This window comes from Pelophylax lessonae, assembly GCF_965119305.1.
Source record: "Pelophylax lessonae genome assembly, chromosome: 8".
Classification (NCBI taxonomy): Eukaryota; Metazoa; Chordata; class Amphibia; order Anura; family Ranidae; genus Pelophylax; species Pelophylax lessonae.
Genome location: NC_138775.1, coordinates 275,190,958 through 275,217,595, shown reverse-complemented (window position 1 = coordinate 275,217,595; position 26,638 = coordinate 275,190,958). Strand labels below are relative to the sequence as shown.

Genomic DNA, 26,638 nt, shown 5'->3' with positions numbered 1-26,638 from the left:
CCATCCAGCACACCCACCTATGCCTCCAATCACCCCCCATCCAGCACACCCACCTATGCCTCCAATCACCCCCCCATCCAGCACACCCACCTATGCCTCCAATCATCCCCCCCATCCAGCACACCCACCTATGCCTCCAATCACCCCCCCCCATCCAGCACACCCACCTATGCCTCCAATCACCCCCCCCCCCATCCAGCACACCCACCTATGCCTCCAATCACCCCCCCCCCCCAATCCAGCACACCCACCTATGCCTCCAATCACCCCCTCCCCCCCACCCAGCACACCCACCTGTGCCTCCAATCACCCCCCACCCAGCACACCCACCTGTGCCTCCAATCACCCCCCATCCAGCACACCCACCTATGCCTCCAATCACCCCCCCCATCCAGCACACCCACCTATGCCTCCAATCACCCCCCATCCAGCACACCCACCTATGCCTCCAATCACCCCCCCCCCATCCAGAACACCCACCTATGCCTCCAATCATCCCCCCCATCCAGCACACCCACCTATGCCTCCAATCACCCCCCCCCCCATCCAGCACACCCACCTATGCCTCCAATCACCCCCCCCCCAATCCAGCACACCCACCTATGCCTCCAATCTCCCCCTCCCCCCCACACAGCACACCCACCTGTGCCTCCAATCACCCCCATCCAGCACACCCACCTATGCCACCAAACCCCCCCCCCCATCCAGCACACCCACCTATGCCTCCAATCACCCCCCCCCCCCATCCAGCACACCCACCTGTGCCTCCAATCACCCCCCATCCAGCACACCCACCTATGCCTCCAAACCCCCCCCCCCCCATCCAGCACACCCACCTATGCCTCCAATCACCCCCCCCCCCCCATCCAGCACACCCACCTATGCCTCCAATCACCCCCCCATCCAGCACATCCACCTATGCCTCCAATCACCCCCCATCCAGCACACCCACCTATGCCTCCAATCACCCCCCCCCCCCATCCAGAACACCCACCTATGCCTCCAATCATCCCCCCCATCCAGCACACCCACCTATGCCTCCAATCACCCTCCCCCATCCAGCACACCCACCTATGCCTCCAATCACCCCCCCCCCAATCCAGCACACCCACCTATGCCTCCAATCTCCCCCTCCCCCCCACCCAGCACACCCACCTGTGCCTCCAATCACCCCCCATCCAGCACACCCACCTATGCCTCCAAACCCCCCCCCCCCATCCAGCACACCCACCTATGCCTCCAATCACCCCCCCATCCAGCACACCCACCTATGCCTCCAATCACCCCCCCCATCCAGCACACCCACCTATGCCTCCAATCACCCCCCATCCAGCACACCCACCTATGCCTCCAATCACCCCCCCATCCAGCACACCCACCTATGCCTCCAATCACCCCCCCATCCAGCACACCCACCTATGCCTCCAATCACCCCCCATCCAGCACACCCACCTATGCCTCCAATCATCCCCCCCATCCAGCACACCCACCTATGCCTCCAATCACCCCCCCCCATCCAGCACACCCACCTATGCCTCCAATCATCCCCCCCATCCAGCACACCCACCTATGCCTCCAATCACCCCCCCCCCCCCCATCCAGCACACCCCACCCACCTATGCCTCCAATCACCCCCCCCCCCCATCCAGCACACCCCACCCACCTATGCCTCCAATCACCCCCCCCCCCCCAATCCAGCACACCCTCCTATGCCTCCAATCACCCACCCCCCAATCCAGCACACCCACCTATGCCTCCAATCACCCCCCCCCCCATCCAGCACACCTGTGAAAATATTATCCTCCCTCATCTTCTTACCTGGTGTGTATCAGAGGACAGACAGCAGTGCACACTGAGGGCGGACCTAGAGGGTTTAAGCCCGCCCACGTGTGATTACTTTGTACAGGAACTCTTTGGAGCCTATGAAGAAGCCGAAAAGTGTCCAGGAAGCATGCACCGCCCCTCTCCCTAACTGAACTGCAGAACGGAGAGGGGAGGTCCCAGGGGCTATACAGTCCTCGGCACTCCTCCTGCGGAATTGGGTGTCAGATTTTACCGCTCCTTATGCTGACGCCGGGCGTGCGGCCCCGCCCACCCCGACATCATTTTGACAGCTCCACTCACTCTCATCATTGCCGGAGTCCTTCGCCCCCGGCTTGCCCTCCAATCACTGAATGGTGGATGGATCATGGATGTTAAACTGTTGAGATATTTATCCCCGAGTTCCAGGCTTTGGGACTCGGGGCTAATCATTTTATATAAGCAACAGGAGACCCGGGGCTTTTTGCGGGCACACTCGGGGCTATAGCCCCGGTCAGCCCCCCCCTGCCGACGCCACTGCTGAGGACTATTGCATTGAACTTTAGTATGCGGATTGGCTAGTTTTCTAGTCATTCTTAGGACTTTAGACATTTGGTCCTGATGTGCTACTAGTGTATATGTATTACTTTATAGTTTTTATCTATACACCTTTTCAGATATGGGGCAATGTCCGAATAAACGAATACTGGGGTTTCACGTCAAAGTGTTACTAAACCCACAATAGTAAAATCAGTCTGTATATGCAGTATAAGCATGGTTGTTATACTCCCTGTGAAACCTAAGGGGTTAATCCTACACATTGTGTAGAAAGGCTGTTTGATCCTGTCTTCTCTGATCTTCCCCCTTCTATTGACCCCAGTCTATCTCCTGATAGAGCAGAGCCTTGGAGTCACTCTGCACATGCTCAGTTTGGTGTGTATTGTTAGACAGTTTTTTTTTTTTTCTTGGGAGAGTGCATGTGATCCGCACAGGGCCATTCAGCACTGTCCAGACAGAGGGTCAGGGGTCCTGCATCCTTATAGGAAAGTCAGAGGAGAATGAAAACTCCTCCGACAAGATTTAACCAGTGCTGATAGAAGTTACAAGACTGCTATATACTGCTGATGAGAAAAGGTATTTAGCTGTTTATTTTTACTAAAATAATTGCATTTATATGTTCTGTGTACTGTGGAAGAGCAGATAGAGTGACTGCAGGCTCCTGGGGAGAGCAGATATAGTGAATGCAGGCTCCTGGGGAGAGCAGATATAGTGACTGCAGGATCCTGGGGAGAGCAGATATAGTGAGTGCAGGTTCCTGGGGAGAGCAGATATAGTGAATGCAGGCTCCTGGGGAGAGCAGATATAGTGACTGCAGGATCCTGGGGAGAGCAGATATAGTGAGTGCAGGCTCCTGGGGAGAGCAGATATAGTGAATGCAGGCTCCTGGGGAGAGCAGATATAGTGACTGCAGGCTCCTGGGGAGAGCAGATATAGTGACTGCAGGCTCCTGGGGAGAGCAGATATAGTGACTGCAGGCTCCTGGGGAGAGCAGATATAGTGACTGCAGGCTCCTGGGGAGAGCAGATATAGTGACTTCAGGCTCCTGGGTTAAGTAACCCTTGATCTGTCTTTTTACCTTCTTGGATAGCACTGAAGAGCAAGGCAGGGATAGGGTTGCCCTTCACTTTGAAAATAAGCCATTTTTTTCCTACATCCACCCATCAGATGGATGGTTGAGCACTATTACCCCGCTATTCATGTGAATGAGGATGGAAACTGTGTACATGGATACTTGTACGTAGGGTAGAATACATATATATATATATATATATATATATATATATATATATATATATATATATATATATATATATATATATATATATATATATATATATATATGTGTGTCCCTGCAAGTTCTGCAAGACGTTCCAAGTAGAGATAGACTGATATAGTTTTTTTATTGCTGATATCGATATTTTGGTCATCACATATCGGTATCGGCCGATATTTTCGTACATTAAAAAAAAATATTTATTTTTTTACAGGTACTTTTGTGGAGGGATGTGGGGATCTAAAAGACCCCAAACCCCTCCTCTGCACTTAAAAGCATTCAAAACGCCAAGTTCGGCTGTTTTGAATGCTGTAATTTATTTGAATTTGCGCCGAGTAACCCAGAAGTGATGTCATGACATCACTTCCGGGTTTTTAAACAGAGACCCCATCAGAGCCAATGCGGCTTTGATCGGGTCTTCTCTTCGGCGGCCGTGCAGGATGGATGTCCAGGTCTCCCGGTGGGACGGGAGACCCCGGCGAGCCGCGGGAGGGGGCGCGCCTCCCACTCCTTGTAATGACAGCCGAGCGGCTTCTCAGCCGCATCGGTTGTCATTACAAGACAGCCGACTGTTGGCTATGGACGCCGGTACCGGGGTGATGCCTCTAGCTGCAGGCATCACTCCGGTACATGCACTTTCCTGAAATATCGTCAATATTGGTAACCTCAGGGGCCGATTCCGATATATCGGAGAAAGTGCAGATCGGCCCTCGATATATCGGCTTTGCCGATAATCGGTTGATCTCTAGTTCCAAGTACTCGATTACTCCCAACCTTCTCTAAAGTAGACAAAGGATTTTGTCAAGAAGTGCCTAATAACGTCTCGATCTTTCCACCCACCTGTGTCATGGCTTTATGGGATGCCTTCTGTTATACTGCACATTGCCCAGAGATTGTAGAGTGATCTTTAACTTTGATTTACCTAACAACAAAGGAAAACACTTCTACTCCTCAAGTGAATCGGAGGAAGAGCAAGAGTCTCGCAAGAAGTTTAACATCAGAATAAAGCCTCTTCAGGCCAAAGACTTGAAAAGTGCTGCAACGGTGGATGAGCTCAAAGCATCTATAGGAAACATAGCGCTGTCCCCATCTCCTGTGGTAAGGATCTTCAGCTGCTTTTTTATGTTGTCCTTGCAACATTTGTTTTTTTTTTCACTGTGTTGTCTGCAGATGGTACACCCTCATTGGGTTTGTGGTGATTATATATTTGGATATTTAAATATTTCTATTACAGGAACCAAAAATTAAATATAAGTTTACCCATCACAATTCATATCCAGTCTGTTCTGCTCCCTATAGGCTGTGCCAGCCGAGCATGAGTACCATTCCACTGTTAGATTTATCTGAAGGGAGTGGTACTTCTGGGTAGTGAGAAGCATGTGACCCACTCTTCTTATGTTACAACACTGGTGCTCAGTGATTGGTCCAGCGCCTGCCATGTGAGTTTGTGGAGACTTGTAAGCTCCAACTTGATATTTTACACTTTAGCTAAGCACTCCAGCTATATCTGGTACTGATTAGTTGATGACGTATTGGAGCCCTAGTGCCCAACCTGCAGCCTGAGGGCCTCATATAGCCCTTTGGTATATGATGTGCAGCCCTCGGACCTCAGCAGTCTGTAGTAGGATAAAAGCATTGATCTCTACTAGCCTCATGTTTCGGTCCTCTGCAGCATGTTCTGGCCCTCTGCAGCATTTTCCAGCCAGAAATGCAGCATTTCCACACTCTCTGACCCTTATTTCCTTTATTAGATGTGCAGTTTCTGACAGTCTTCTCAAGCATTACATGTTATAAACATTACATGCAGCCCTTTGGTGATGTTTGGGGCTACATTTGAGGTACCCTTTAGCTCATATGTTGAATACCACTGTATTAGAACATTAGTCATATCTGCTAAGAAGGGGTGGTGCTGTCCTTTTCCCTTTTTGGAAATTTAACCTTCTTCTGTTTAAGTGGAATATTTTCACCAGAACAGGAAAGTGAGTGGAAATTGCTATCAGGTCCAGAGAGAGCAGGTTAAACTGAGAAAGAATCTAACCCTTACCCAATTAAAAAAAAAAACGCTTTAACCTCTTCACGACCATGCTATAGCCAAAAGAAGGCTACAGCATGGCTGCACATTGCCGTGAGGGCATCTATGGACGTCCTCCTGTGATCGCGCTTCTCGCTCACCCCCTGCTGTGCGCATCGGCAGGGATCTGTGGTTGCTGTGGTCTTAGGACACAGCTCATCACAGATTTGGGTGAAGAGCCAATCACATCAGCTCTTAACCCTGTGATCAGCTGTGTCCAATCACAGCTGATCAGTGTAAGCAGAATTTGCCAGTTTTCAGCATTCCTCTCCTTATGCTTGACGGCAAGGGAGGAGAGGAGACCCAATAACGGTCAAATACACACAGGGGACATCTACACTAATAATCAGTGCCCTATTTATGCAGCCCCGACAGTGCACACCAGTGTTGCCTATCTGTGCCCATCAGGGCATCCTCAGCAGCGCACATCAGTAGAGGAGAAAAATTACATTTCTCTTTCGTTCATTGACGGACACCGGTCCTGATCTTCATAACCATTGGGTTATACCGCCCCCTACAGGAGTAGGACACTAGGCAGAAAAAGTATCTGGCTACGCCTATGGGCAGTCCCAGGGGGTATACTCCTCCTCTCTGCTATAGGTACTCAGATTTTTTCCTGCCTAGTCAGGAGTAAGGACCTAGTTCCTTGCTGGGATCTCTGGTCCTGGCAATTTTTTTCTTTTTAGATAGAAATTTTTTCTCCTGTTTCTTTTTTATTTTTCCTGTGAGATCTACAATTAACTGCCAGTGAGCTCGCTGGACGCGAGCTGGCCTGCAAGTTAAACTCCTCGCCGAGGTTGCATATGACCGGGTCTTGGCCCAAGTCGGAGCGTTCCTCCTGGCCGACAGCCCCCGATTTAGATGGTGAGGGGTTCTGTCTGGAGCAGTGCCCGCCTGGTTCCTGGTATGGTGAGTAGTTGTCGCCCCCCCCCCCCCCCCCCCCGGAGGGTTTTGGGGTGGACGTGGGCCCCTCCCTGGGATGGTCAGACCCCAGCATTCCACTTCTTCCCATCAGGCAACCCCCCCCCCTTTTCATCTGTCCCCCATCCTACCCTCCCTACATATGCTGGGGCTGTGTGGGTGGTCTGGTGGCAAAGGGGGCCGGACGATCAGCTGTTGGGGTGGTGTGAGGATGTACCTGGTGGGGGCTCCTGGCAGGGACCCCTGTCCTGCCTGGGCCTGTCTCTGAGGCCAAGGGATCCCTCCTGGGTCCCTGGGAGCCTTGTGGTGCCGCCATTTTGCTGTAGCCTGTGTGTTTCTATGCACGGAGGCCATGTTTGTGTAGTCAGGGGCCATTTTGTTGTGTTTTGCCATTGAAATTAGCGGCGGCCTGACAGTGGAGCCCTGTGGGTGGCAATTTCAGTGATGGGAGCCCTCCTTCTCCCCTGGTGCTGACTCCTGGATCTGTTCACTTCCTGATCGCCGCACGTGGAGTGCAGATTATCCTGGTGGCTGCAGGTGCCTGTTTCTGCTAGGTGGTGAGTCTGGTGGGGTCCTCTCCCTCTCTGCTGAGGATCGCTTGGTGCTTTGTGCTTGGCGCCCGGGTGGTGCTGCCAGCATGGTGGGGGGTTGTCCCTTTGCAGTGTTGTACACTTTTTGTGGCGTCTCCCTGGTGACTAATGGAGTCTTTGGAGCACATCCTCGCACCTGATCCCCTCTCTGAGGCTGCAGGGCCTTCCAGGTCCCAACCATCCATCAGTGCACTGACGGTGGTCCTGGAGTCCTTTGTGTCCCCGGTGGAGGTGGTTTTCGGATGACGTTTTAGCAAAAAGCACCCCCACCTTTCCCTTCCTTACCCTGCCTCATCTGTCTCATCAGATCCTGAATCTGATTCAGCTGCTGCGGACATGGGTAACTCTATGACCACGCACCTGGAGTCCTCAGATAGTGAGGATGATTCCTCCACATCTGCAACCGCGCACGAAAAGGCGCTGGTGGATGCACTGATTGTATCTGTGCATAAGACCTTGAAGATAGAGGACGCAGCTGCGATGGAGGCACAGGTTCCCTTTGGCACTCACAAGCCATCCAGAGCGGCAAAGGTGTTTCCTTTCCCTGCCTATTTTGACAGAATCATCAAAAGAGTGGAGGCGACCAAACCGTCCCCTTGGGGTCCCTAAGCAATTTCCTAGGCGTTACCCCTATGAGTAGTTCTTTATTAAGAAGTGGACTGTTCCACCGGTGGTGGACCCACCGTTTTCCAGATTGAACAAGACAACCATAATTCCGGTTGAAGAGTCCCCGGCCTTTAAGGATTCGGCTGACAGGAAGGCAGAGGCTGTGGCCCACAATCTGTACACTCTGGCTGGTTCGGCACGGAGGCCGGTATTCACCATTGCTCTGGTGTCGCAAACTCTTACCAAGTGGGCTAAGCTTTTACGCTGTCACCTGGAGGAAAAACAGCCCCCCTGCCTTTGCTGAACTGGCAGATCAGCTGGTCCAGGGGCTGCAGTTTAATCTGTGATGCCTCTTTGGATGCGGCTCCCCTAGTGGCTTGGCTCTCTGTTTCAGCAGTGGTCCTTTGGCGTGTCTTTTGACTTAAATGCTTGTCTGCAGACCAGACTTCTAAAAAGGCCTTGACTGATCTCCCCTTTCAAGGGGATCACCTGTTTGACACCATTAAAGGTCTCACAGGGGGAAAGAGTACTTTTATTCCGCAGGCTACTAATGGCAAGGAACCTCGTCATAGACGTGGGCCCTCCTCGGCTCATAAGAAGTTTTTTCGTCCCTCAGGGTCGACTGACAAGGGCTCGAAGCCTTTCAGGGCCTCCTCTGGAGGATCCAAACTGTGTCCCAGGCCAAAACATCAAAAGGAAATTACCTTGCATGTCTTGGATGTGGTCCGGGCAATTAGGGTGTACCTGACAGCTCGGAGTCTTTTTTCAGGAAATCATACTCACTATTTGTGCTCACGGTTGGGCCTTGGAAAGGGTTGTCCGCTTCCTCTGCGACCATTTACAGATGGATCAGACAGATCAGGCCTATTCTATCAGGGGTCAGGTTCCTCCTTTCCCTGTCCAGGCGCACTCTACTTGGGCACCTGGTGTCTCCTGGGCCTTCCGTCATCAGGTGCCAGTGACACAGGTTTGAAAGGCGGCTACCAGGTTGTCGGTGCACACTTTCAAAAAGTTCTATATAGTGGATGTGTTGGCATCTGCGGATGCTTCTTTTGGTCGCAATGGTTTGCAGGCTGCTGTTTAGAGGACCTGATCCTCTTGAGGATGTATTGTTTTCTTTCAGGTGAGGTCCAGTTGTTTTGGTTGAGCCCCTGTTGCCTGGTTGGCTACTGTTTAGCCTTGGGAATTTTTTTGGTGAATTTTCGTTTTTTTTGTTTTAGCAAAAAATAAAAAAACCCAGTGGTGATTAAATACCATCATAAGAAAGCTCGATCGGTTTAAAAAAAAATGATAAAAATTTTTGGATACAGTGGTGCATGACCGCGCAATTGTCAATCAAACTTTCAGCTTTCTGAAAGCAGAAACTTGGCTTGGGCAGGCAGGAAGAGGGTGAAAGTGCCTGGTAGGAAAGTGGTTAAAGTGGTGCTATAAAAGAGAGGACAATGGTCATCTGACCCCTAAATGAGCCACATAAATATGCATGCCCATATCAGCTATGCACCTTTTTTCATGCATTGCGCACACACCCTAGAACCACATCAAGCCCCCGTTCAAACCAGTAGAACTTGTCATGTGATTTGACAGCTCCAAATCACATGACAAGTCGCACCCTATTGCCAGCAATGGAACTGTTCGAATCAGAACGCCGACTTTGAGGTGTCGCAATGATTTGAAAAAGTAGTTCCTGCACTTTTCTTTGGTGATTTTAGGTGCGAGTTGTATAGACATCTGTAGATGAAGTCACTCAGAGGGCAGCCAAGTCGCACCTGAAGTTGCACTTACATGCGGCTTTGATATTGTGTGATTTAAAGTGAAGTCATACGATTCCAAAGACACATTCAGTGTGAAAGGGGGCTAAAGGTGTTGTACACTTTGATGGTTTTCGTTATTTTAACTAGGTATTGGTGTAGTTTATATTCCCTGTGTTTCTTGTCTTATCTTGTAATGATGGGCTAACATGATGTGGCTGTAGTTTGTAGTGTCATGGCTAATCTATTCCTTTATGTCTATATATATATATATATATATATATATATATATATATATATATATATATATATATATATATATATATATATATATATATATATTATCTCACTTTGTCTAGCTTGTCTCTATTCACCAAAGGGTCAAGACAGCTTCCTGTCCTGGGTCATACTATGCATGTGTTGCATCACAAAAATAAAAGTTCTAATGTAATTAAAAAAATTAAAAAAAACTTGCAGCTGCATCAGTGAGCTCTGTGTCTGTAAATGCTCTTCCCACTTGTGACTGTGTCATTAAAAATACTACACCTGCATCAGTGCTAGAGTGAGAGACCTAGGGATTGTGGGGTATATAGTTTCTTCACTCGTCAGCTGATCACAGATACGGGTAAAGAGCCAATCACAGCGGCTCTTTACCACGTGATCAGCTGTGTCCAATCACAGCTGATCACAATGTAAACAGGATTTGCCAGTTATCGGCAATCCACCTCATGCGGAAAAGCACATGAGAGGAGAGCAGAGCCAATAACTATACAATAAATAACAATAAAACAGTAACATAAGTAACATAACAATAAATGATCATCAGTGCAGCCCCAACAGTCGCCTATCAGTGCCATGCATCAGTTCAGCGTATCAGTGCAGTCTCATCAGCGCACATTAGTGAAGGAGAAAAATTTCTTATTTACAAAACTTTATAACAAACTTTTTTTTTTTTTTTAAAATGATCAGTCTTTTTTCATTTGTTTAGCAAAAAAGAAAAAACCCAGTGGTGAGTAAATACCACCAAAATAAAGCTCTATCTGTCTCCCGAAAAAATATTTCACATGGGTACAGTGTTGAATGATCGCGCAATTGTCATTCAAAGTGTAACAGCACTGAAAGCTGAAAATTAACCTGGGCCAAAATGGGGTGAAAGTGTTCGGTTGGCAAGGGATTAATCCTAAATGCCTTCAATTACATTTATAAGGTTTTTTCTCCTTTTTTTTTTTATAGTGGGATAAAAAGGTGTTCATTGGTAACACTAAGAAGCAGCCTATTTATTGGTACTCATTCCCATCAGGATCAATAAGGCAGCGCATCTGGCAACCATGAAGCTTATATAGCCACATTCGTACCGAATTTTCAATGTTTTTCTAGTCGGTGGGGCTGTTAGTGAATGGAGCCTGAAGTGAAAGATGTGGCCTAAACAGTAGACTGTCTGCAGTCTATGACATGAAGCTTGCATTATGTTCCTGGCAGTCAGGAACCATGTGCTTGGCAATTTTGCTGGGGACATTTTTTTTTTATTTTATTTTGGTTTGTTCCTGAAAACAAAGCAAGATACTACTTGTGGTTTGATGATGCTAACATGTGCATTATGGAGTGTGACTTTAAAGTGGATTTCCGGCCTATTTTGCAACTTTAGTGATTCCTGGAGTGCTCGCTATGCTGATCAACAATTGGGCATTTTCCATTTTTTTCGGGGAACCCTTACCTTATTTTCAGGGCATTTTTGATTGTACTTCCTCCTCCTCCCCCCTCTGTGGCCACGGCCACCGACATCACTTCCGCCTTTGCATTGCATCCTGGGAGCTGTTTGTCATCACTCCCAGGAGGACAGAATCAGGAAGAACTCCCAGAACACTCCCTGGAATCAGGAAGAAGGGCACAGCAGATTACACTGCGGCTTCAGATGCCCACATCCAAGAAGGCCACGCCCAGACAGCGTTTTTAACCACTTAAGCCCCGGAAGATTTTACCCCCTTCCTGACCAGGGGGTATTTTGCGATTCGGCACTGCGTGACTTTAACGGACAATTGCGCGGTCGTGCGATGCTGTACTTAAACGAATTTGACGTCCTTTTTTCCCACAAATAGAGCTTTCTTTTGGTGGTATTTGATCACCTGTGCGATTTTTTGATCATACGCTATAATCAAAAAAAGAGCGACAATTTTGCAAAAATATTTTTCACATTTTTTATATATGAAATTCCCCAAAAAAATGTAAAAATTCTAATTTTTTTTACATTTTTGGCCAATTTGTTTTCTGCTACCTATGTTTGGTAAAAAAAATCACAAGCCTATTTTGATTGGTTTGCGCAAAAGTTATTGCGTTTACTAACTAGTGCGGGCTTCCTAGTGAACGAGCGGGGGCGGGAGCGCGCCTCCGGCAGTGTGCGCTCGCCCCCTATTGACTATCATGCTAGTGATGTACCGGTACGTCACTTTGCCTGAGAGGGGCTGACCGCCGCCGTATATAGTCGGGCAGCGGTCGGCAAGTGTTTAAAAGTAAGATTTTGACTAAAATCCAATACTGTACACCTTGTAAGTATGAGAATAGCGGTTCTGTAAAGGGCAGTGGATTAGTATTAAAGGGGTATTTTTAGTTAAAAAAGGTATTTGAGGCCGGAACTCCACTTTGGGTCCTGTCAATCTTGGTACCACAACAGCCAGTTTCTTCCTTTCATTCTCACATTTTTCAGCAGGTGAATAAGAAGGGAGATTCTGGTTACTTCAGGCCACAGACACAATGATAAATGAAGGTTCGGAATGCTTTGCCCTTTTGCCACAGAATCTGACAGCGGCCGTTTCTCCTTCCATGACACTGAATTGCTGCGACACTGCCCCCTGATTAATGCTTCATATCAGTGACACGCATGTCTTTCTCTGCAGCCTGTATTATTGGTGATTTGTGGCAGTCTTGTGCAGAGCTGTCAGGCCCCGCTGCCATACCAACATCTCACTGTCAATTCCGGTCTTCAAGCTTCCTCTGTAGAACGTTGCATTCCAGATGGAACTATATCATTTAGGTCTTGGCCACAGGATCCTGTTGCTATTTCTAGAACTGCCCGAAGCTGTGAACTCCTTATCTTCAATTCAGTCTCTTTTTACTCCATTATTAACGGGTGCAGCGGCCTTGCTTTCCGATCCCCGGGAGTTATTTAAAGCTAAACTCCGACTAGAAGGCTAAATACACAGCTAAAACCCAAATTTGTGAACGGTTATTTCCTGCCAAGCTTCTGTAATTCTTTCCAGTTACTCATGTGATTCGTACTCCCCTACCTCACTGCATGGCCAGGGGAGTGCCCTTACTTTTCTCTGTCTGCAGAAGCTATAGAGGTCGGTCACCTACTTCTCTCTCTCTCTGTGTTCTTCCCTCCTGGAAGCAGTCGAAGTACATAAGTACATGGTGAAAACATTAGCACGATGCTGGCTTTCTCTCACGTTATATTTAATATATATAGATATCTATCTATATATATATATATATATATATATATATATATATATATATATATATATATATATATATATATATATATATATATATATATATATATATATATATATATATACACACCGTGGGTACGGAAAGTATTCAGACCCCCTTAAATTTTTCACTTTGTTATATTGCAGCCATTTTCTAAAATCATTTAGGTTCATTCTTCTTCCTCATGAATGTACACATAGCACCCCATACTGACAGAAAAACACAGAATTGTTGACATTGTTGCAGATTTATTAAAAAAGAAAAACTGAAATATCACATGGTCCTAAGTATTCAGACCCTTTGCTGTGACACTCATATATTTAACTCAGGTGCTTTCCATTTCTTCTGATCATCCTTGAGATGGTTCTACACCTTCATTTGAGTCCAGCTGTGTTTGATTATACTGATTGTACTTGATTAAGAAAGCCACACACCTGTCTATATAAGACCTTCCAGATCACAATGCATGTCAGAGCAAATGAGAATCATGAGGTCAAAGGAACTGCCTGAAGAGTTCAGAGACAGAATTGTGGTAAGGCACAGATCTGGCCAAGGTTACAAAAAGATTTCTGCTGCACTTAAGGTTCCTAAGAGCACAGTGGCCTCCATAATCCTCAAATGGAAGACGTTTGGGACGACCAGAACCCTTCCTAGATCTGGCCGTCCAGCCAAACTGAGCTATCGGGGGAGAAGAGCCTTGGTGAGAGAGGTAAAGAAGAACCCAAAGATCACTGTGGCTGAGCTCCAGAGATGCAGTCAGGAGATGGGAGAAAGTTGTAGAAAGTCAACCATCACTGCAGCCCTCCACCAGTCGGGGCTTTATGGCAGAGTGGCCCGACGGAAGCCTCTATCGGTATGTGTGGAGAAAACCAGGCACTGCTCATCACCTGTCCAATACAGTCCCAACAGTGAAGCATGGTGGTGGCAGCATCATGCTGTGGGGGTGTTTTTCAGCTGCAGGGACAGGATGACTGGTTGCAATCGAGGGAAAGATGAATGCGGCCAAGTACAGGGATATCCTGGACAAAAACCTTCTCCAGAGCACTCAGACTGGGCCGAAGGTTTACCTTCCAACAAGACAATGACCCTAAGCACACAGCTAAAATAACGAAGGAGTGGCTTCACAACAACTCCGTGACTGTTCTTGAATGGCCCAGCCAGAGCCCTGACTTAAACCCAATTGAGCATCTCTGGAGAGACCTAAAAATGGCTGTCCACCAACGTTTACCATCCAACCTGACAGAACTGGAGAGGATCTGCAAGGAGGAATGGCAGAGGATCCCCAAATCCAGGTGTGAAAGACTTGTTGCATCTTTCCCAAAAAGACTCCTGGCTGTATTAGATCAAAAGGGGGCTTCTACTAAATACTGAGCAAAGGGTCTGAATACTTAGGACCATGTGATATTTCAGTTTTTCTTTTTTAATAAATCTGCAACAATGTCAACAACTCTGTGTTTTTCTGTCAGTATGGGGTGCTATGTGTACATTCATGAGGAAGAAGGATGAACTTAAATGATTTTAGCAAATGGCTGCAATATAACAAAGAGTGAAAATTTTTAAGGGGGTCTGAATACTTTCCGTACCCACTGTATATATATTTATATCTCAGTAGAAATAGCCAATAAATAATACTTTCCCAGCAGCTGCATGTATTCTGCCTCTCTTGCAGAGAAATGACCAAATGGAGACAATAGTCTCACAGTTCGTACAGTATATAGGTAAAACGCATGTGCCTCAATCATTAATATGTCTTGTTCTCTTGAGTCTTAAACCATAATTGAAATTCAATGTGCAAGATGATCATAGGCTAATCCTCCTCCCCACCAATGATGTTCTCAAAAACAGGGAAGAAATAGACAATATAGGTGTACACATGCGTTTTACCCAATATACGTTACAGAACTGTCTTTGGGACTATTGGCTCTATTAAGCACTGGTTTTGTGTTCCAAATTTCAAAATGGCAAGTTTGGCTGTTTTGAATGCACACAATTTTTTTGAATTTGCCGCCAAGTACCCGGAAGTGGACCGGGTTTTTTACATGGAGACCCGATCAGAGCCAAATGCGGCTTTGATCTGGTCTTTTCTTCGGCGGCCGTGCAGGTAGGATGCCCGGGTCTCCCGGTGGGACGGGAGACCCGGGCGAGCCATGGGAGGGGGCGTCCCCTCCCGCTCCTTGTAATGACAGCCAAGCGACTTCTCAGCCGCATCGGTTGTCATTACAAGACAGCCAACCGTCGGCTATGGACGCCGGTACCGGGGTGATGCCTCTAGCTGCAGGTATCACTCCGGTACAAGCACTTTCCTGAAATAGCGGCAATATTGGTAACCTCAGGGGCCGATTCCGATATATCGGGGAAAGTGCATATCGGCCCTCGATATATCGACTTTGCCGATAATCGGTCGATCCCTAATATATAATTTTTTTTCTCTGTCGCTCATTGACAGACGTAGTCTTCTTGATTCACATCAATTGGGTTATGTTGTCTCCGCAGGAGTAGGACTAGGCAGAAAGAAAAAACGTTCTGGCTCCACCCTAGGGGCAGTCCCAGAGGGCATATCCTCCCTCTCTCTGCTACAAGGAATCCGTTTTTTTCTGTCTAGTCAGGAGTAAGGACCTAAGTTCCTTGCTGGGATCTTTTGGTCCTGGCAAGATTTTTTTTTTAGAAAAAATATTTTTTTTAGGAGGCAGATTATCTCAGCCGTCAGACTCTGGATCAGGGGGAATGGTCCCTCCATCCAGAAGTTTTCCACCAGTTGTGCCTATGTTGGGGCACCCCGGATGTGGATCTGTTGGCATCACGATTCAACAGTAAAGTACAGAGATTCGTGGCTCGCTCCCGCGATCCTCTAGCAGAGACCGCAGACGCACTGGTCGCCCCGTGGGGGCAATACCAGCTAATGTATGCCTTCCCTCCTCTCGGGTTACTGCCAAGACTTCTTCGCAGGATAGAGGAGGAAGGAATTCCAGTAATCCTGGTAGCTCCGGACTGGCCTCCCCGAGCTTGGTACGCCGACTTGGTCAGACTGGTGGCGGACGTCCCGTGGAGACTTCCTCTCAGGGAGGATCTACTGTCTCAGGGACCGATCTTCCATCCTGCTTTACGATCGCTGGCTTTAACGGCCTGGCTATTGAGACCCAGGTGCTGAAGGACAAGGGATTGTCAGCTTCAGTTATTCCTACTCTAGTTAAAGCAAGGAAAGCGACTTCCAGAAAGATTTATCATCGCACCTGGAAGTCCTACATTGCATGGTGTGAACCCCTGGGGTTCCACCCACGATCTTATTCGGTTAGTCGAATATTAGCTTTTCTGCAACAAGGGGTTGAGCAGAAACTGGCTTTGAGCACTATCAAGGGTCAGGTCCCAGCATTAGCTATCTTCTTTCAGAAGCCTTTGGCTACTCATTCCTTGGTGCGGAATTTCATCCAGGGGGTGCGACATCTGGCTCCGCCAGTGCGCGCGCCGTTACCACCCTGGGATCTTAATTTAGTATTGTCGGTTCTTCAGAAACCTCCCTTTGAAGAGATTAGGGAGATTCCTCTACCTACGTTGTCCCAGAAGGTGGCCTTCTTGGTGGCTATCACTTCTGCACGCAGGGTGTCAGAACTGGCCGCATTATCTTGTCGTTCCCCATATCTGGTGGTTCATAGAGATAAGGTGGTTCTTCGTCCGAATCCATCCTTCCTACCAAAAGTGGTTTCAGAATTTCATCTGAATGAAGAAATTGTATTACCTTCCCTGTGTCCTAAGCCCAGTCATCCTCGGGAGTTTGCTTTACACTCCTTGGATGTGGTCCGGGCGATCAGGGTATACTTGAAAACGACAGACTCGTTTCGCAAGACGGATTCACTTTTTGTGATCCCGGATGGACCCAAAAAGGGGTTGCCTGCATCTGCCGCGACTATTTCCAAATGGATCAGACAGACGGTGGTACAGGCTTATTCTATTAAGGGTCGGGAGCCCCCGTTCCCTGTTAAGGCGCACTCCACTCGGGCACTTAGTGCGTCATGGGCCTTTCGCCATCAGGCGTCAGTGGTCCAGGTGTGCAAGGCGGCTACCTGGTCATCGGTGCATACCTTTACAAAACATTATAAAGTTGATGTAATGGCATCGTCTGATGCCTCGTTTGGCCACAAGGTTTTGCAGGCCGCCATTTGAGGAGACCAGTGGTCTACCTCGAGGGTTTTTTTCCGTTGGAATTTTTATTTGAGTCTCATTCTTTGCTTATAATGAGCCTTTAAAACTTCTAGTTGGCACCGGTTGGGCCTTCTAGATTGGATTTTGATTTCTGTCAATCCCACCCCTCATTTGTGGCACTGCTTCTGGATGTCCCAATTGATGTGAACCAAGAAGACTACGTCTGTCAATGAGCGACAGAGAAAATCGGATTTTTGTAAGATCTTACCGTAAAATCCTTTTCTCTTAGCTCATTGACAGACATAGTACCCGCCCCTCTATCATTGAGTTGGGTTGGGTTAAATTCTCTGTTGCTGCTTTATAACCGAACTGATTCCTTGTAGCAGAGAGAGGGAGGATATGCCCTCTGGGACTGCCCCTAGGGTGGAGCCAGAACGTTTTTTCTTTCTGCCTAGTCCTACTCCTGCGGAGACAACATAACCCAATTGATGTGAATCAAGAAGACTACGTCTGTCAATGAGCTAAGAGAAAAGGATTTTACGGTAAGATCTTACAAAAATCCGATTTTTTTTTTTTGCATTAGACATGTACATCACATTGTAACACACAGACATAACACAAACACACACTTAACACACACTTGATGCATAAGGGCTCTTTCACACTGATGCATTTACCTTGCAAGAAAAACGTTTTCCTTTAAATCCAGTGGGACTCCTCACACCACTGCAGTGCGGCGCAGTTTGAAAAGTCCTGCATGCTGCATCTTTGGTGCGGTTTTCAAAGCCACACCAAAAACTCATCTCCCCATTAAATTAATGGAAACAATGCAAAAACGCACGGTTTACATTTTTTGGTGCGCTGTTTGAGTCACATTTCCATTTTTCACAGGTGCGTGCAACCAGAAAATGCACTGGAAACACATCTAAAATGCAGCAAAAACGCATATGCGTTTTTACAGCGGTTTTGCTACAGAGCAGTGTAAATATGTGTTCCCCCTTTTTGTTATGAAACCATGATCTCACATGATGTCAGTATACAGTGGGTAAAATTATTTGATACCCTGCAGATTTTGTAAGTTTGCTCACTTGCAAAGAAACAAAGGGTCTATCATTTTTATCATAGGTGTATTTTAAATGATAAAGACAGAATATCAACCAAATATCCAGAAAAAACACTATACAAATTTTATAAATTGAGTTGCAGTTCAGTGAGTAAAATAAGTATTTGATCACCAAGCAAAACCTGACATAGTACTTGGTGGAGAAACCCTTGTTGACAAGCACAGAGGTAAGACGTTTCTTGTAGTTGTTGACCAGGTTTGCACACATCTCGGGAGGGATTTTGGTCCACTCTTCTTTACTGATCTTCTCTAAATCCTTACGTTTTCTTGGCTGTCTCTTGGCAACTCGAAGTTTCAGCTCTCTCCATAAAGTTTCTATAGGATTAAGGTCTGGAGACTGGCTAGACCACTCCATGACCTTAATGTGCCTCTTCTTGAGCCACTTCTTTATTGCCTTGACAGGATGCTTTGGGTCATTGTCATACTGGAAGACCCTTCCACGACCCATCTTCAGTGTTCTGGCTGAGGGAAGACAGTTCTTATCCTAGATTTTACAATGCATGGGCCCATCTATTGGTCCTTCAATGTGGCAAAGTGGGCTTGTACTTTTAGCAGCGAAACAGCCCCAAAGCATAATGTTTCCAACTCTGTGCTTGACTGTAGGGATGGTATTTTTAGGGTCATAGTCAACGTTTTACTTCCTCCAAACAGAGTGAGTCGAGTTCTTGCCAAAGAGCTCAATTTTGGTCTCATCTGACCACAGCACTTTCTCCCAATCCTTCTCTGAATCATTTAGATGCTCTTTGGCAGACTTCAGACAGGCCTGTACATGTTCCTTCTTTATGAGGGGGACCTTGCGGGCACTGCAGGATTTCAATCCATAGCAGCATGTTGCTTTACCAAGGGTTTGTTTAGTGACTGTGGTCCCAACTGCCTTGAGATCCTTCACAAGCTTCTCCCGTGTAGTTCTGGGCTGATCCCTCACTTTTCTTGTGATCATCCTTGCCCCGTCAGGCAAAATCTTGCATGGGGCTGCAGACCGAGGGTGACTGATGGTTATTTTATATTTCCTCCATTTGTATATAATCGCTCCAACAGCTGTCTCCTTTTCACCAAGCTTCTTTCTGATGGTCTTGTAATTCATTCCAGCCTTGTGCATGTCAACAGTCTTGTCCCTTACATCCTTTGACAGCTCTTTGGTCTTGCCTGTGATAGTGAGGTTTCAAGAGATTCTTAAGACAGGTGTCTTTTATACGCAAAACAAGTTGTCGTTAGGAGCACCTTCTTAAACTGACAGGACTAATCTGTGTGAATGAGAACATTCTGTAGCCAGAATTATTGTTGGTTGGTGGGGGAACAAATACGTCTTTTACTCGCTGAACTGCAACTCCATTTATAACATTTGTATCATGTTTTTTTGTTTTTCTTTTTTTCTGGATTTTTTACTTTAATTCAGTTCATTTTTATTTTTCCCAATAAACAAGGTTTCCATACAAAAACAGTAGAATACATGCCATAATACATTCTTGCAAGCTTTTTGGTCTTGCCTCTGCTCCTCGAGTCTTCACAAAAGTCTTGGCCCCGGTGCTAGCATTGTTACGTCAGCGGGGTTTATAGTACTGGGCTACCTGGATGACCTTCTTCTGCGAGGGAGTTCGGCTGGCTTCTGAATTTTCAGACGTCTGCTCTGGTTCCTTCCACAAAGCTGGACTCTGGGTCGCACTCTGGACTCGGCTCTAGCCAGTGTTCTTCTCTCTGGACAAACTCCAGGAACTGAATGCTGCAATTCATTTTCTGCTCTCCAGCAGATAGTCATCCCTCCGGACTTGCATGCAGGTTCTGAGGCTGATGGCTTCTACCTTCGAGGCGGTCCCGTTTGCACAGTTCCATACAAGGTCTCTGCAAAGGGAGATCTTGGCCAAATGGGACAAGTGTCCAAAGTCTCTGGACAATCAGATCCGGCTGAGCCAGGAAACAAAAGGGTCCCTGATCTTGTGGTTTCATTCCCCGTCACTTCGACAGGACAAATCCTTTCTCCCCTTGTATTTGACAGTAGCCACTATGGATGCCAGTCTGTCCGGGTGGGGAGGCGTCCAAGACCGGAATTCTGCTCAGAGTGTTAGAACACTGGAAGAGTCCAGACTACCGATCAATGTCCTGGAACTCAGAGCGGTCAGACTGTGCCTGGATCACTGGATGGATCGTCTTTAGGGGCATCCAGTGCGGATTCAATTGGACAACGCCATGGCTTATGTCAATCACCAGGGGGGCACAAGAAGTGGTTTTGGTAGCTTTGGAGGTAGCCCACATTCTAAGGTGGGCAGAACGTTTCATTCCAGCCCCCTCCACCGTGCACATTCCGGGGGTGGAAAACTGAGAGGTGGATTATCTCAGTGGGCAGGCGTTGGATCAAGGGCAGTGGTCTCTTCACCCGGAGGTGTTTCATCAGTTGTGTCTCCGGGCACCCCTGGGGTGGATCCGTTGGTGTCTAAGCTCAACAGAAAGGTGCAGAGGTTTGTGGCAGGGTCACGGGATCCTCTGGCGGAAGCCACAGACGAGCTGGAGGCCCCCCATGGGGCCATTATCGTCTGATTTACACATTCCATCCTCTCAAACCCCTGCCAAGATTCCTGCGCAGGATCAAGGCAGAAGGGATTCCGGTCATTTTAGTGACCCCAGATTGGCCTTGCCGGTCTTGGTACGCCAACCTGGTGCGCCTTGTCGTCAACGCCCCTTGAAGACTACCTCTCAGAAGATCTGCTCTCCCAAGGGAGGATCTTCCATCCTGCTTTACAGTCGCTGCCTTTGATGGCTTGGCTGTTGAAAGCCAGGTACTGAAGAATAGAAGTTTGTGTGAGTCGGTGATTCCAACGCTGCTGAAAGTCAGGAGCTCTACTTCTAGCAAGTATGGAGGGAGGAGAATCAGCGCTCAATTTCTGGAATGGTGGGCCACGGAAATGATAAATAAGAATTAAGAAAAGCAAATCAATGATGTGAAAGATGTCCCAAAAAAGGGAGATAATAGATGTAGAAAATGACAATGTGGATAAAAATTCAAAATATAACACTTATATGTAATACAAATAATCACAAAAGTGCTGCAGTGCTGGTATATAAATAAAGTGATCAGTGAATCAATCAATAAAATAAAAGTGCTAATAGTGCAAAAAGAACACAGGCAAATGTATTGCTGCAATCTACTAACAGCGAGTTAAATAAAGAAAAGAGTCCTTGTGCAAATAAGCAATGTGCACAAAATAATTATCACGAAATAAAGAAAATGGTGATAATGGTGAATAGTTCATAAGTGGTCCAGTGAACAAAATCACATTTAGTGACAATCGTGTGCGATTTTTCGTGAGCTATATACCAAATCAAGTGCAATGGCCACTCACCTCCATTAACACTCAAATTAGTGTTTCTGGTGTATTAAATCACCACAAGGAACATCAGGAAGTTATCCAACGGTATGGGGGCTCTAGGTTGTGAAGGGGCTCATCAGATCTTTGGTAAATAGTATCCTTGGTGGATGTTCCCTCTCCTTCCTTCTTCTTCTATGGAGTGATAACAGGTCTGTGTTCTGACGTATTCCTAAGTCATTCACTCGTCCCAAAGACAAGAGGGGGCTCTCATAGTGTAATATAGCAAAGTTTAATGAATAAAAAAATCATAAAGCACTTAGGCAATAAAAAACGAACAGGAACCCAAACAAGCCGCAGATTCGGTGTCTGACCGATGCTTCCGGTCTCGGCCGTAGACCGGAAGTGACGTCACCCGTCTTCTACTGACGCGTTGCGTCACAACAAAACACGTGACTTTCTCAAAGGGTATGAGATCTCCCTCCATACCTCTTATCAGTACGTGGCGACACTACACAATCGGCTGCTGATTTCGGTGCTCCACTATTCATCACTCCTTTAGAAATATATTTCTCTAGCGCTCATTGACAGACGTAGTCCTCGGTGATACACCACCTTCGGGTTATGTTGCCTCCACAGGAGCAGGACTAGACAGGAAATTAAAAAGCTCTGGCCACACCCCAGGGGCAGTCCCAGAGGGTATATCCTCTCTCTCTCTGCCTCAGCAAATCAGTTATTTTCTGTCTAGTTAGGAGTAAGGACCTAGATACCTTGCTGGGATCTTAGGTCCTGGCAAGAATTTTTTCTTAAAGGATTTTTTTAGACAGCTTTTTTCTCCAGTGTTCCTGTGAGATCTTCAAGCAAGAAAGCTGAACTGGGCGACGGGCTGGATGTTGAGATCCGGTGGTCACCCCAGTTCAGCCTACGAGCGCGTGCAGGCCATAGCTCCGCGCTGGGTCGGCCGCGACAAAGTCCCATTAAAGGACTGTCCACGCGAGTTAAACGTCTCGCTGAAACGCCAAAGACCATGAGTCACGGCGTCCGTATCGGTCGACAGCCCTCCCGCCCCGGTGGAGAGGGGTACTGTCAGGAGTTGGTGCCCGCCTGGTTCCGGTATGGTGAGTAGTATGTTCCCCCTTTCCCCCTGACGGGTTTTTGTGGTGAACGCGGGCCCCTCTCTGTATGGTAAGATAGAGTCCCTTTCTATCCTACAACATGACACAGATCCTCCTACTTTGAGTGTGATTTTATGTGTGCAAAAAGCCAGGAGGCTTGGTTTGGGAGCTAACAATCTAATTGTATACATGTTTTAAAGATGTAATCTGTGGCATTCTGGGAATCTTATGGGTTAAGAATAAGCTACCTACCAGTCAGAAGCCACGGACATGTAGACTGCCTTCCTAATCAGATCTCCAGCTATTAGCAGGCCTCCCGAACGGCCATGCGGTCCGCCAGGGCCGGTACCGCCAACCACGCCATATCCCCATGCAGTGAGAGTGTTGTGTGCCCTGCAGCACACCGCTATTCAGTACGGGCCGCCGCCATTTTTTTTGCTGGATCGCACGAGCCGCCATTTTGGCGTAGCCTCGTGTCTCCAGCATGGGGGCGGCCATGTTTGAGGTGATCCAAACACTTCGTGGAGCTTGGGGGAGGCGCCGGAAGGCGTGCAGAGGGGCGGTGCCGCCTCCTTTTTTCCTGGGCAGCCAGCCAAAAGACTTCCTGTTTGTCAAGACAGCGCTGTAACCTGTTGCAGTTAAACTCTGAGCATCAAGTGGTGAGCCTGGGGGTCTATCTCTCTCTCTCTCTCTCGATCGATAGGGATCCCTAGCAGGTAAAACTAAGGGGCTTTTGTGGCGCTGGGGGTCGAAAAAAAAAAAAAAAATATTTTTTGAATTATATTATCCAGGAAGTAACTGGAATTATCATGGACCCTGCCACACATATTCCCCCACCTGTTTCCCTCGAGGGGGCCACGGGACCCGCCGGTGCACAGAGTATAGAGTCATTTACAGCAATTTTGGAGTCTATGGTGGCTCGGGTGGAGGCGGCCTGTCAGGGACGGGGGTCAAGGAAGCGACCCCCGCCTACCCCTATACCATCTGACACCTCTGATTCAGATTCAGAGGTGGTCACGGCAATTGCAGGTTCCTCTGCAAGGGCTGTTATCCCAGGTAAAGCCCCCTCAGACAGTGAGGAGGACGCTTCTTCTCCTGCTATAATTCAGGAAGAAGCATTGGTGGACGCACTAGTTGTGGCAGTGCAGGAAACCTTAAAACTTGAGGCTTTACCGGCAGAGGCAACTGAAACAGAGATTCCTTTTGGTACTAATAAGCCCATCAAGACGATGAAGGCTTTTCCTGTACCTAAATGTTTCGGTAATCAGATTAAAGGAGAATGGGAGCATTCTAAACGTACCTTTACTATTTCCAAGCGTATTGCTAGACGCTATCCGTTTGAGGAATCCATCATTAAGAAATGGACGGTACCACCAGTGGTGGATCCACCTATTTCCAGGCTGAATAAAGCCACGGTTATTCCAGTGGAGGACACTTCGTCCTTTAAGGATCCGGTGGATCGAAAGATGGAAGCAGAGTCCCGCACCATCTTCTCTCTGATAGGGTCAGCTTTTAGACCAGTAATTGTTATTGGTCTAGTTTCCCAGACACTTACGGAATGGGCGAAAATGGTACGCCAAGACCTTAGGGGAAAAGATATTCCCCAGGAGACATCTGATTTGATGGAACAGATTATACAAGGGCTACAGTTTATCTGTGACGCAGCCTTGGACACTACTCCCTTATTAGGGCATGCATCTAAGACAGCGGTGATCCTCAGACGTGTGCTGTGGTTAAAATGCTGGTCAGCTGACCTAGGTTCCAAGAAGACCTTGACAAATCTCCCCTTTCAGGGGAATCGTCTATTTGGGGCCAACCTAGATGAAATCATTAAGGATGCCACTGGGGGCAAGAGCACTTTTTTGCCACAGGCTGCTAAAGCTAAGGGACCTCGCAACAAGCGAGGACCTTTCTTTACCGCCCATAAAGGGCGCCCGGCTGGTACTAGCGGGAAAGGCAAGACTCCTCCAGGAGGGTTCAAGAAGGGGACCAACCCAGCCAAACCCGAAGCAAAGGAGTACACAGCCTGAAGGTGCGCCCCCACCCGGTTTCAGGGTGGGGGGACGTTTTCACCGGTATTCAGGACATTAGATCGAGCATCAACCACTACTACCGGTGCGATTCTTCCCTTCCAACATTTAAGTTCTACAGGAAGCGGTAGTTACCGTTCCCTGAATAGATCTTTTCCTTTACCTTTTCCCAAGATTAGTCCCGATACCTCACAGGAATCGGATCTGGTTGACCAGATAGGCCAAGTAGCCTCTAGTCGGGTGACTTCGGTCCCTGAGGTTCAACCAGAAAAGATCACCTTTCCTGATAACTATCAGGTATCTGATAAATGTGTGGGAACAGAAAACGACCAGACTTTCTCGGATGGTCGGGGCCAGATACCTCTAGGGACGCCTGGTTCAGATTCAATCAGCGCCAGTGGTCCTAGAGATTCTAGGCTGGCCTCCTCAAGCCGGCCTGGCCGACTTGGACATGTTAGTCGTACACGTTCCGTGGGAACTTTGTCTCAGGGAGTGTCTGTGGTCTCAAGGACCAATTTACCATCATGCTTTACAGTCGCTGGGTTTAATGGCCTGGCCATTGAGACCCAAGTACTGAAGGACAGAGGTTTGTCAGCTTCAGTCATTCCTACCCTTATTAAAGCAAGGAAAGCGACTTCCAGCAAAGTCTATTATCACACATGGAAAACTTATATTGCGTGGTGCGAATCTTTAGGATTTCCTCCACGTACCTATTCGGTGTCTCGAATATTGGCCTTTTTGCAACAAGGGGTTGAGCAGAAGCTAGCCTTGAGCACCATCAAGGGTCAAGTTTCAGCATTAGCAATCTTCTTTCAGAAGCCTTTAGCTACCAAATCCTTGGTGCGGAATTTCATCCAGGGGGTGCGGCACCTGGCTCCTCCAGTCCGCGCGCCCTTACCGCCTTGGGATCTTAATTTGGTTTTGTCGGTTCTACAGAAACCTCCCTTTGAAAACATCAGGGAGATTCCCTTGCTTACTTTATCCCAGAAGGTGGCCTTGTTGGTGGCTATTACTTCTGCTCGCAGGGTGTCAGAACTGGCTGCATTATCATGCCAGTCCCCATACCTAGTGATTCATAGGGATAAGGTAGTACTTCATCCTAAGCCATCTTTTCTTCCCAAGGTGGTTTCAGATTTTCATCTGAATGAAGATATTGTACTACCTTCCTTGTGTCCTCAGCCCAAGCATCATCGGGAACATGCGTTGCATTCCTTAGATGTGGTTCGGGCAATCAGGGTATACCTGAAAGCTACGGAATCATTCCGTAAGACGGATTCACTTTTTGTGATCACGGATGGCCCCAGAAAGGGTTTGCCTGCATCTGCCGCGACCATTGCTAAATGGATTAGACAAACGGTGGTACAGGCTTATTCTATTAAGGGTCAGAGTCCTCCGTTCCCTGTTAGGGCGCACTCCACTCGAGCGCTCAGTACTTCCTGGGCCTTTCGCCATCAGGCGTCAGTGGTCCAGGTATGTAAGGCGGCCACCTGGTCGTCAGTACATACCTTTACAAAATTCTATAAAATTGATGTGACGGCATCGGCGGATGCCTCATTTGGCCGCAAGGTTTTGCAGGCCGCAATTTGAGGAGACCGGTGGTCTACCTCGAGGGTTTTTTTCTGTTTGAAAAAAAAAAAAAAATTGTTTCCTCTTTTTTTGTTGAGTCTCATCATTAAGGATGAGCATTGTAAACTTCTAGTTGGCACCGGTTGGGCCTTCTAGATTGGGATTTGATTTCCATTTTCCCACCCCTCAGTTGTGATACTGCTCTGGGACGTCCCGAAGGTGGTGTATCACCGAGGACTACGTCTGTCAATGAGCGCTAGAGAAAAATGGATTTTTGTAAAATCTTACCGTAAAATCCTTTTCTCTTAG

General features: G+C 47.5%; 1 protein-coding gene across 1 annotated transcript in view; it reads left to right on the top strand.

Moving 5' to 3' along the window:
* The window catches only part of SGIP1 (SH3GL interacting endocytic adaptor 1), a 318,128-nt gene that overhangs the window by 89,224 nt on the left and 202,266 nt on the right, over nt 1–26,638 (top strand). The window contains exon 6 of the mRNA XM_082265257.1: nt 4,557–4,732. Within this exon, the coding sequence (XP_082121383.1) occupies nt 4,557–4,732 (176 nt within the window). The remainder of the gene's footprint in view (nt 1–4,556; nt 4,733–26,638) is intronic.